A 12,429-nucleotide genomic window follows, 5' to 3' on the forward strand; every position below is an offset into this window, starting at 1 on the left:
GTGGCTTTGCAAGGTGTTTTTCTTAGTGGATGACTGATTTGTATATGACTGCTTCACAGACAACTTTCTGTACCAGTTGCTTCTGCTTTGATTGTGCCATAACTTGATAAAATAGTGAAAGATTGCTTCCACCTGTTGGTGTATTGGCCTGTACTATGGTCTGAAAGAATTCAACTTTCAAGATTAGTTTTCTTTGCAGATGTTTTGCAAGTCTCCTTAAGTCTGCACATACAGTGTAGTATTTAGATGGCCCAAAATGTTTGGAATAGAACAACAAAATGTCAGATGAGTTTATCAGAAACAAGAAAATTCAGGCTCCACGTCAGGAGAAATCTGAGCATTGTGTGAGGCAGTACAAATACTGAAAAGGCATTCATCTTCTCCACTGGGCAGTTTCTGATAAGATGCTGTTGTAACTGTTAAAGGTCAAAATGAGAGAATCTCATCTTAATATGCATTTTACTTAATTTTTTGTACTTTTATGACAAGGCATAAAAAGCAGTGCATAATGGATTAGAAACCCTTCAGTGGCAGCATACTGAATCTTTGAGTCTTGCATTTATGTTTTTTTCTGAGTTGAAGAGCTATAGCTACTTGATAGCCATAATGACCTCTATGCATACAGCAGACAGGAATGTCAAGGATGCCAAAATCATGTCTCCTTCAGCTCCGAATGTTTCAAATTCAACAAGTATTTTTTCAGCTAGCAATTTGCTTGCAGTCCTGTTCCCATGTCTGCTTTGCTTAGTTCGTTCAATGAATTAATTACCTCTTTGTTTCTCACCCTTGATTATGTGCTTCTCAAAAAACACATTGTGCTGGAATACTGTGTAATTTCACTTCATGTACTGGTGAGCTGGGATTAACACCAGAAGGTTTAGATCGCTTTCTGTGTTGCTGTTAGTTTTGAAAGCAAGGGCATTGAAGGTTAACATGGTAGAGATGTAGGAGAGAAAAGCTTTTCCCTGGAATGGTTTAAAAATACTTAATTCTACAGGAGTCCCTTGGAAGGTGCCATAACCGCTAAACAGTGGTGGTTGAAAGTGGTTGTTCCTTTCATCAGTCTTCTGGGCTTGATGAGAATGATGTGCTCAGAGACCTGGAGCCCCTTGCTGTGATATAAACCACTTCATTTACAGCTCTGGCCTACTGAAGACCTGGGAAGTACCCTTCTGCTTTCTAGAGAGGGACCTACACTGCAAACAATACAATGGTCTCCCCAAGTCACCAAAGAGGTCTGTAGCAGCAGTAGTCATCAAACCTGTGTTCAATTCCTGTGCCTTACCTTTGAGACCATCTTCTTATAACACTTCTGATGACAGTGTTCTCTCTGTGTGGCTCAGGAACTACTGTCTTTTCTTTTACTAGGGACCATTACAAAATTAATATATCAGTGTATATAGGAGTGGCTTCTGCCTCTAAACCCTTCAAATGTTATGTCTTGATAGTGGTCTTTATTGAGGCATCTTTTATCTCTTCTTTGAAGAGTAAGCACTTTAGAAAGGACTGTCCCCTCAATTCACATTTTTACTCTGATACACAGAGTGACTGGGTTTGCTGGTCACGTTAATGCAACCAGTTAAAGACAGCCACATGAATCTTCATCTAAGTGGGATTCAGACTTCATTTAAGAAATCCTCTTTCTTCCCACCTCCCTCCTCTCAGGCCCTATGCTAATTAACATCTGCTCTATAAAATTCTGAGATGCTTAGTTGTCAGGTATTTTTAAGGATGCAATTTTGGAGAGGTTACCTTTTGGTTTTTGAAAGACTTTAAAAGCTATGGTCTTGCCTGGTCCTGCTGATAACTGGAGTATTTCCATGACTAGTATTAGGTTTTTGTGGACTGTGGCATCGTTCTTGGGACTGAGATTTGCAAGTTGCCTGTCCTAGGCATGTGTGAGCCAACTTTGTACTCATGCTTCTAACCTCTGATGCAGCTCATTGGCACTTTGGTCCTGGACAGGGAAACAAAAATGGAAAGTGCTTCTCCACCAGCTGTAAGAGCTGGATGCTGAACATCTCCTTTTATTGTGTCATTCACTTTCAAAACACTCTTCTTGATTGTTTCTGAAAATTATCTAAGGCATGTGACCATGCTGACTCAAAGCTGCTGCACATGATGCTGCTGAGGTCCCCAAGATTTGACTTGACTTTTCAGCAACGTGAAAGTTTCACTTGGTGAGACCTCATGAAAGCAGAACTATTGTCAACAATATCTCAAGAGGTTTTGGCACTGTTGGCTGCTGTTGTGCCTTTTGGGTGACACATCACTCCTAAATTTGCAGGACTTATACAAGTTCACCAAAACCACATAGCACTTTCTTGCTCCTGTACCTTTTTCTGTGCCTTTCTGGTGAAGTTTGGTATCAGGACAGAGTGATTGAGCTGGACTGAGAGCTGCAAAATATCCACAACCCAAAACCTGCTATAAGAGGGTTTTTTTGAGCATGGAAACCTAGTTAAGCATTTCTTCTTTCAGCCATTGCCTTTTGATAAGCGGTCAACAGAATTCCCAGTAGTTCCTTTGTAGCTTACTGTATGTTTTTCATTCAACCTAGTTTGTGGATAATATACTGTAGTTAACTTTCCTGAAATTCTGTTATGGAGTATGCTTTTGATTAAAAAAGGTAAAGATTCAAGTCTTTGGCTTCTTTACTTCATTCAGTGGAGAGCTTTTATCCTGTTTCTGGTCAGCTGTTGGAGCTGCTAGCTGTGGTATTGAACTGTGTCAAGGCTAGGGGAGCTTGCTAGAGCAGGGCTGTGATTCCAGAGGGTCCCTCCTTGGAGTCCCATGTCATACTTGGGTACAACTAGAATCAAACCCAAAGCCAAGGTCAGTATCCAGTGTAGAAATGTCTCTGGGCGCCTGCAGGTGTGCAGATACCACTCTGCCTTAAGTCTGTGGGGCACAACAGTTCTGTGGGTTTCATATTAATGGAAATTACTTCATTTAAGCCACCAACCACGCTGTGTGCATGTGGTAGGGTCTCAGAGGAAGGACTAGAGATCAGAATGAGTACCAGGTGTGGGTGAGTGATTGTCACATGGATATAGGCATGGAATAAATCCATATCACAAAGCTAAAGCTGAACCAAAATGTCTATTTGAGCACCTCTGTGCTGCCCCAGAGGCTGAAGGATGGCCCCATGTCAGACCCCTGCCCACACTGTTGCTATTTGCATGTCCATGGGGGTACTGGAATGACCCAAGGGACACAAGGCTGGGTTCTGCCAAAGGGTGATGGCTATGCACCAGGGGGTTCTGTAGCTGCCTCAGGGCATCTGGGGCAGGTGCCACTAGATGTCCACTAGTGCTCCATCTTCCATGGCTGAAAACATGGGAGGGGGAAGCTTTGGGAGCATCCCACAGATAGTGTGGGTCATGGCTCCTTTTGATCATGTTCTTCACAGATATAGGATGGCAACAAAAGATGGGGACACCCTGGGGCAGACTGGCAGTTCGGGTTGATTTTGTTGATTTGTTGAGTCAGGGTGAAGCATTGTCTTGAAGTAAATGCAGCTGAAGCAGTGCAAAGCAGCATGGCCAGCACAAAGATGACAGGTTTGAGTACTGCAGTGAGGCTGCCTCTGGGTGTAGTGACATGACCAAGGACACGTAGTATGGTGGTAGCAGAGGTGGGAATGGCTGCTGTGGGCAGAGATCCATGGGGACACCTGGGAAGCTGGTGTCAGCAGCAGGCAGAAGGGATGCACCACTGACATGCCACTCAGATTAGCACAGGTTGAGAGAGCAGACCCCAAGTGGGGAGCAGGCATGGAGCATCCCAAGTAACAAATAGTAGGATGAGTCTCATGTTGTGCCAGGGGCAGTTTAAATTGGAGATTATAAAAAAATTTATTCCCTGAAAGGGTGGTCAGGCAGTGGAACAGGCTCCCCAGAGTAGTAATGGAGTCACCATCCCTGGAAGGATTTAAAAAGCATGTAGATGCGACACTTGGAGACATGGTTTAGGGGTGGACTTGGCAGTGCTGAGTTAACAACTGAACTCTGATTTTAGAGGTCTTTTCCAACCTAAGTGACTGTATGGTCCATATTTCTTTTCCCCCTTGACTTAGGGACAGAGAATGGTTTAGATTGGAAAAAACCTTTAAGACCATTGAGTCAAACCATTGACCCAGCCCTGCCAAGTCCACCACTAAACAATGTCACACCCTGGGGCAGGCACCTGCTAGCCTCAATATTTGGGATTTCCTATAGCTTCTGGTGCAGCTAATTTGCCCAAACCCCATTTATTTTCTTAGCAACAACCTGCATCCTCCCCTCAGCTACTTCAGCTCATTTTGCATGCATTTATTTTTAACTCTAACCAACAGCTCCTGGAAACTTTTCCCTGCAACTTTGGGAAAAATTGGGCAAAGGGTATTTTGGGAGGAAAAAAACACCAAAAAAACCCCCCAATTTTTGTTTATACCAGTTAAACTTCTTTCAGGAGTGGAGCCCTGCAGCACTGGAATGGGATCCCACCAGCCTGAGCCCTGCACATGAAATAACAAGCACCAGGAATGCCCCTGGTTGGGTGGGGGATATCAGCCATCCCCAGCCTGCCTAAGCTGCTCCAAGTGACAACCATGAAGAGAGGAAAACATTCAAGTTAATGGAAACAAACCTTTATTAAATAACTTTTAAGATCAGAAAAATAAACTCTTAAAATTGTCTTTACAGCAAATATATAATATCAGTGCTTTGGCCATCATAAGTTAAAGGCCCTTTATCATAAAATATATATTTTTAAACTTTACCAAAATTGAATTTATAATCTCTATGACTTCCCTACATATACATAACAAAGAGTGTAGCAAAATTAGCAAATACTAAGCTAGATCAATAGTTTATCAGTTTATTCTTAGGTTGTGGTTTATAGAAATGGTGCGCACACCTAATGTCTGTTGATTCCTTGGCTTATTAGTTGCAGTGTACAATGCAATAAAACAAAATACACCCTCGGGGAACATTTGTTTGCATCTAGAAGACTGCAGCTAGAGATCAGATTTTAATACTACAAGCAATTACAGTATTAAAGTTATGCAGTATATAAGACGCCTTTAAGGCAACTCCTAGTTGTAAACTTTTATACGAAATGTAACTCTTCAAGTGGAAATAAAAATAAAATTTTCTGCATATTTACTACTTTAATACACAATTTCTTCTTTTTGTTACAGTGAGAAAAAGATTGTCTTGGGAAAATAATGCTTTAAAAAAAGAGGAAAAAAATACATCAGAACTATACTTGTGTCTTTTTTGGTTTGTTTTTGCTGTTTTAATATATGTCAGTACAGATTTGGGAGTGTACTGAGGATGAAAAAGCTAGAAACATCCACAGGTTGAAATGTAAGAAGGTCATTCAAGAGACTTGTTTTTTGGAAAGAGTTTTGAAATAAAGTAAACTGATTACAGGGCCACTGTCACAGCTACTGTCATGAATAATACAAGGGCATTTTCTTTTTCTTACTAAAAATATATATTTATGTGTAAGACATGAATTGAACATAAAAATGCTTCACATTTTGAACTATATACTCTCTAAAAAGGTAAAGAACAGCTTGATCAGACTAATGAACAGAATGTCAGCATCATCACTCTTAAGTCAAAGTATGTGCATCCCAAAGCCCTTACTGTAACTGGATGAAGCCAGCCAGACTTTTTCTATATTACACTAACAAAAGCAGTGGGTAGGAATTCACAAATTGAGACATTCCTAATCCTCTGGACATACTGCCCTTATCAAGGACAAAATGGAGGTGCATCTGGCAGCTTCTTTCTTCCCACCTCACTATCATTTATTAGCTGAACCTGCCAATAACACAATTTGTTTCAATAAATCAAACAATGCTTTAAAAGATATTTGCAACACTGAAGAATTAGGCATAAGTTGTCACATAAAGCAAAAAATATTTCCTCAAAACTGGCAGAAGACAGCATTGGAAGTGTTGTTTGATATACTGATAATGCCACACATCCTCCATAGCAGACAAGTACTTTTGCATTTAGGCAACAAGGTTCATTGCTGCCAGCTCACAGAAGCCAAACAATTAACAGAGATCCTTTAGAAAAGCCGGGAAAATTTGAGGATTTTTTTCAGTTGTGTAATTTATGAAAACTTGCCCTCACTGTACCATAACATTACACCAGATCTATCTCTGCTAAACATGCTATCTGCTTACACTGAACCAGACGGAGACCACTTAAGTTTAGTGTTACCATAGCAGCCTTTTGAGAAAGTAAAAATTTATTAATAACTTCAGCCTAATCCCAAGGAAGTCCAACAGTCAGTATTCATTAGAAAGTTTACTAGAGGGTACCATTACATTCATGCCTTTAAAAGTCCACATATAATAATATCTCTATAATATCTCTATTTAAGAGTGAATTTGAATTGCCTGAGTAACAGCTGTCTGGCAAACAGGACACAGTGGGACTTCCTTTTCACAGATTTTGTTGGCACACTCCAGGCAGAAGAGATTGTGACCACAGGGGACCAGGGCCACAACAACTTGGTTCTCGAAGCACATTACGCAGTCGTGCTTCTGTCTCAACTCAGGGGGAGAGCTGGACGTGGAGCCACCACTGGAAGATGAATAGCTGTTGGTGCCATTGGAGAATGCAGGGATATAGATGGGAAGGCCTACTTGGTGGCCAGTGCTAGGTGGGTCACTACTCACTCTCCCAGTCAGCGGGTGATCCAGGCTTTCTGGAAATGTGGGTGACAGACAAGCAGTAGATGGCTGTTTCCCTCGGCATTGAAGCTTGGTGTTACTAGCAGGGTCACTATCAAAGCCAGGGAGAGGGTTTACAGGTTCAAAAGGAGTACAAATGGTTTGGGAAGGCATTGATAAGGAGTCATACACAGGAGAGTCAACCATGAGGTCTTCCATGCCCACTGAAGGCAACGTTTCTCCAAACCAAAAGTTGCCTGTGCTGAACAGACTTGTTGGGCTGAAGGCAGTCAATCTATTGCTTCCAAAACAGGAATCTGTGCAACTACTTCCCAAGGAGCTGGAGCTGTCATTCCTATAATTAGAAATCATTCTGGTGCGGCTAAGAGAGACAGGATTAGAAGCAAGACATACAGACCTGAGAGTGCCTCCTTCAAAGCTCACATCTGTACCATTGTAGTAGAAATCATTCTCTTTATTCAGCTTGATGCAGTTCCCAGTACGCATGGCTATATGCATCTCTATCTCCTCACGTGCACAGTTGACATTTTCAGGCATTCCTGTGACTTCGAAGACTGGCTCCTTATCCCTGCTGGGGGTGACTATGTAGGTATGGGTCTGCTGCTGAATTCTTTTGATTGTAGCTCCTTTTGGTCCAACCACCAGCCCAACTACACGGTAAGGCACCCTGACTTGAACTGTCATCTGACCTGGAAGGTTAGGGGTACATGGCAGGCCTCCCAGGGCAGGACTGCTCTTGTTGCATGATGCTCTGATCATGGAGAAGTGTTCAGCAGCTGAGAGAATTTCCCTTTTAGCCATGGCTACGTCCTCCTTTCGCCCAGTGACAACAAAGACAGGTTCTTCTCCACGAACAGGGGTCTTAATGTAAGTATTTGTCTTGGCCCTTAGCGCTTTTATTTTGCAACCTGTTTAAAGGAAACATATACAAGTTTAGCAAGACATCCAAGTTTAGAAAGCCACAAGAAAGCCATCTATTTTAAGCTGTTTGAGAGTTTCAAGAAACCATAGAGTGAAACCAGAAGCAGCTGTTTGTATCTCTGCAAGTCATATCAGCAAAAGCAGTAACAACTTATACCTATTATTTCCAAACAGGCCTCTGATACTTATAGCCACAAACAATTTTAGCAATGTTTTTTGGGCTGGTTTAGCTCAGCAACTCCTCAATTGCTATTAGATGGTGAATAAACATGAATGACTTTCTTGTCAGTCACCTTTGTTATTATCCCATAGATACTGGTAGGTTTAATTTTTTTTCCATTGATTTGGTATAGGTCAGTTATTTCTAAGATCCTGCAAAAGGAGTAAAGGTTCACACACAAGTTTGCTGATATATTAGCCTTCCACCAACAAGCATGACTTAAAAGCAAATTAAACATCTACAAGAGAAAGAAGTGTCTGTATTGCAACCTGTGTAGGGTATCGATAAAATTGATTAACTGAGAACTCTTAATTTGCTTCCTTTTATCAGTAAGTGTTATTTAAAACTACTCTTCCCTGGGGGATGAAGGAGCCACTCCTTGAACTGTCAAGTAGGAGTTCAAGCACTTTGTTGCATGCAAATAAGGCTTACTATGTAATAGTATGTGCCTACATGGAATTTCTCTCATTCATTGAGAAAATACAGTCTGAAATAAAAGAAAAAAGTTAATGAAACATTTGTATTTGATTTTTGGGGACTGAATTATAAAGTTTGCTATGACACAGTGACAACAGGCTCTTTCCCAAGTTGCTCAATGCATTTTGAAAGGCATGGTACATGCAGAAGCCCCTTTTACTCATGACAGGACCAGAAAAGCAGGCATTGCAAAATGAAGAGACACAAGCAGGTCCATGACATGCAAGACAGTCTACTGGATTCAGTCTTAATTGAATTTATCCTATTTTAAAACAAATTCAAAAGCATGTCAGAGTAAATGTTGTTTTACAGTGAACCTCATCTTGAAAAAATTATAAGTAACATTTTCAGATTAAGTGTTTTAAGCATCATTTCACTTGCAGCAATTTATTCACCTTTTCCTTATTTACTTTAAGCATTTAATAACTGTTTGGGTACTCAAAATAGTGTTTTGTTAGTCCTTTGTACCCAAGGTATCACAAGCAATAAATTGTACAGTTAGAAAACCACACAAAGATGCACTTTATTCAGTACTATCTACTAATAAAAAGAAAATAGCAAATATGCAAATTCTGGTTGGAATAGAGAGGAGGAAGAGCTGCTTCTTTAAGGGCCCCTGCACGTAGAAAACACAAAGACTGAACACAATAGCCCTTTGTTTTCATGACACAGCTGGAAAGAAAGTTCATTTATCTTCAACAGCTAGTGAGGGCTCTGAAAGGCCCTAACTCCCCCAGAAAGCACACAGAGGAGCACGGGAGGGCTCCCATGAGAGGGGGTGTGAGGCACAGACAGATCTGTGCAAAGGAGGGGATGCAGACCAGAGAACGAAACATGTCGATCAGCAAGAGCAGCAAGTGTCAGCAGTAGAGAAAAAACCCATAAGCCTCAACCTCCCACTACAGCCCACTGAGAAGGCACTAGTGCTCTACTAGATTAAATAAAAGGGAAAACACATGAGATGCCTTAGAGAGGTGGCAAAGCACACATCCTTTGAAGCCACGCCATTTCCCTACATGTACCAGAGAGCAGCACCTCACTTTGGCAATTTACCTTTACTCCTTCCATCTCTTTGTTTGCATTTCTCCCTGTAATAAATCTGCTTTCCCACTCCATTCCCATTCCTTCGCAGTTACTCAGAAAATATAGTGGGCTCAAACATTAAACCCAAAGGATCTGTAAAATGGTGCCACTGAAGTTTTCACACTCGTTTTACTGGAACACCTAAAACCAGTCAGTCTCCTGAGGTGTATCAATTATTCTCCAATATACAGAGATTACTTTCATTTACTCCATTCCACCCAAGTATATATCCTTATTTCCAGAAAAATTGCAGAGGCAACATTTAAAGAATACTAGAGACATTTAAACATAGACATCTAAATAGCAATATAATTCTATATTATATATCACAGTTCAGAGCTCAATTAATTCCAGATTCCAAACAGCCTTACCAAGTCTTACAGCTTACATTTTAGACAAGATTTTCCTGATATTTTAGAAACTCAAATTAAGTTAGAATTATGCACCTTCATTCCCTGCCGTCCCCGTTTGAAGTACAGGTGTCTGCCAGTAAAGGCAGAAGCTCCTCTTTCAAAATAGAGAATTTAATTCTGCTTCCTCCCAAGTGTTAGAATTGAATTAAGAACTCTAAGACAGAGATAAGGGAGAGCGGGGGACGACGACGACAACAATGGGCGCGCTGTGTCTCAGGTGAGAACGGGCTGGAGCGGCGGCTCCTCGCTCACCGTGTGTGTCCGGGGGATCAGCTGTGTCTGCAGAGGCAGGAGGCTGGAACGGGGCAGATGCAGGGCAGGTGATCGCAGAGGGTCTGGCTCTCCTGTGCTCGGCCACGAGTGCTGTAGACGGGAGGGTCCTCTTCCCCTGAGCTCCCCGGAAACACGAGTAGCCCCTCCCGGAAGCCAGCTCCCACCTACCCCTTTGTCCAGAGTTGTCAAAAAGATCCGGGGTGTAACCCAGCAGGGTCCGTTAGCATGATAATGGGAAAAATTCTTTAAACTGGAACAAAATAAACCCAACCCCCAACACCTGCAAATTCCCAGAGATTGCTTTGCCAGTGTCACATTTCAAACCATTCCGGTATAAAGAACAGCCTTCTTGCCTTTCTTCTTCAGGCTGCAGAACGGCACAGACCAAGACAGGTAGAGCTTTGCTTTTAAGGTATGAGTCACATACCTAGAAAGCAGAGGCTAAACACTGCCTTAAATCCCTGTAGCAACAGAACAAGACTTTTAAACATCAGAAAGTTAAGCTTCAGTGGAAGGCTGACTCCTCAAACCATCAAGATCAATTCTCAATCTTTATCTGAAAAGTTAGAAAGAACTGAAGAAAGTCACCATGTACAAAACCCAGTATTTCAAAATGAGTCAGTCAATACCCACTGGATTCTGTCTACAAGGAGTGATGGAAACCCTCACAAAAGACACTCATGTCAAAATACAAGATCAGTAGCCCATTATACCACTCCAGCTGAATGACCTTTCTATTTGTTTTTACTCAGCTGCTCTGGTTTCCCACCCTCCTCCATTAGTCACTACTGAGGCAATGCTGCAAAGCATAGCTGATCCTATCCCCTCTCCAACAATTCTGCAGCCACAATGACAAGTTCTGCTAGCTATGAAATCACATGGTCAAAGGATAAATCAAGAAATTTCTGTATCTAAGCTCAGGAGACTGGGAAAGACAAAGGGGAAAAAATATATCACACACAGTTTTGCAGTAAATAAGATTTTTGTATCCAAGATTTTTAAGTACATAAGAAAAAAAAAAAGCCTGAAAAGGGGACTTCTAGACCAGAAATTTAATTTAATCAAATCTTTTCAAGTGATTTTAGTTTGGTGTGAAAACAAAAGTCTATTCAATACCAGTTACCATCCTTGGTTCAGCAGTATAAGCATTCCTAAGCAGCACATTCAGCCATAAGTACATACAGACACAGTTAAAAACATTTCAGTTTATTTTCATTTAGGTAAAGATTTAGTGCTTGCCTGCCCAGGAACCTGATGAGGAGCCAGGCCTGAGCTAAGTTCTGTAGGCAGTGTTCACCCTGTGCTGGCTGATTTGTATCATTCTTCTCAAGCCTTCACCCCATTTTTCCCCCTTAAGTGGCACATATTATCTGCTAATGGGCCATCTTTAAGACTAGGTGGGGCAATCATCTTTATCTTTTCCACGACCCATCCTCCCTCCAGGAAGATATCATCCATGAAAAGTCATTAAGTCCCACTGTATAACTGATAAAATTACATCATCCCATTGGGAGATGCTCCAGCCAGGGGGAGGAGCCAAGCCTTTACTACCTAGATAAAACACTGAGATTTTGGACAGCAAGATACCATCTTTCCACTGGATTCCAGAGGAAAGCTGGACCTTTTCACATCATCCCTGGACCTTCAGAGGAAAACTGCAGTTTCTCCAGGAGCACTGCTCCAGTTGAACCACATCTGCCACTGGAGGAGGATGCAGCCACCATTGAATTGGACTGCTGCCACCACCCTGATTGACTTATGGGGTGTCAGGTTGTATTCTGACTCTGTCAGTGTTTTGGGATTGTTCTTGGTAATACTGTATTTCTATTTTTAATTTTCCTAGTAAAGAACTGTGTCCTGGTTTGAAAGGACAGGTGTCTGCCAGTAAGGGTGGAAGTTTCCCTTTGGGATAGAGACTTTGGTTCCCCTCCCCCCCCCCCCCGCCAAGTATTATAATTGTTTGAATCAAGGACTCTGAGGCAGAGATAAGGGGGTGGGAATAACAGCTCTTTACTAATATATCTAACTGTACAAGCAGAAAAAGACAGCAGTTGTTAAAATTGCTAACAGAACAGAACAGATAACTCGGTGTCAGTCCCTTTAGGTGCAAGCACGCTGTCTCTGTGCTTAGTCCCAGTCCGGATCTGCCAAGGGCAGGCGGGAACGGAGGCAGGAGGGGGCGGCAGCGGCCATGCCGGTCTCGGGTGGGAACGGGCTGGAGCGGCGGCTCCTCGCTCACCGTGTGTGTCCGGGTGATCAGCTGTGTCTGCAGAGGCAGGAGGCTGGAACGGGGCAGATGCAGGGCAGGTGATCACAGAGGGTCTGGCTCTCCTGTGCTCCGGCCG

At 42.2% G+C, this 12,429-nt stretch overlaps 1 protein-coding gene across 1 annotated transcript in view; it reads right to left on the minus strand.

Annotated features, from left to right (window-relative positions):
• Positions 1-4,614: 4,614 nt before the first annotated feature.
• MEX3C (mex-3 RNA binding family member C) overlaps positions 4,615-12,429 on the minus strand; it is a 45,328-nt gene continuing 37,513 nt past the window's right edge. The window contains exon 2 of the mRNA XM_079329792.1: positions 4,615-7,605. Coding sequence (XP_079185918.1) covers positions 6,380-7,605 — 1,226 coding nt within the window. The 3' untranslated portion in view covers positions 4,615-6,379. The remainder of the gene's footprint in view (positions 7,606-12,429) is intronic.

This window comes from Erithacus rubecula, assembly GCF_903797595.1.
Source record: "Erithacus rubecula genome assembly, contig: SUPER_W_unloc_1, whole genome shotgun sequence".
In the NCBI taxonomy this organism is placed as follows: domain Eukaryota; kingdom Metazoa; phylum Chordata; class Aves; order Passeriformes; family Muscicapidae; genus Erithacus; species Erithacus rubecula.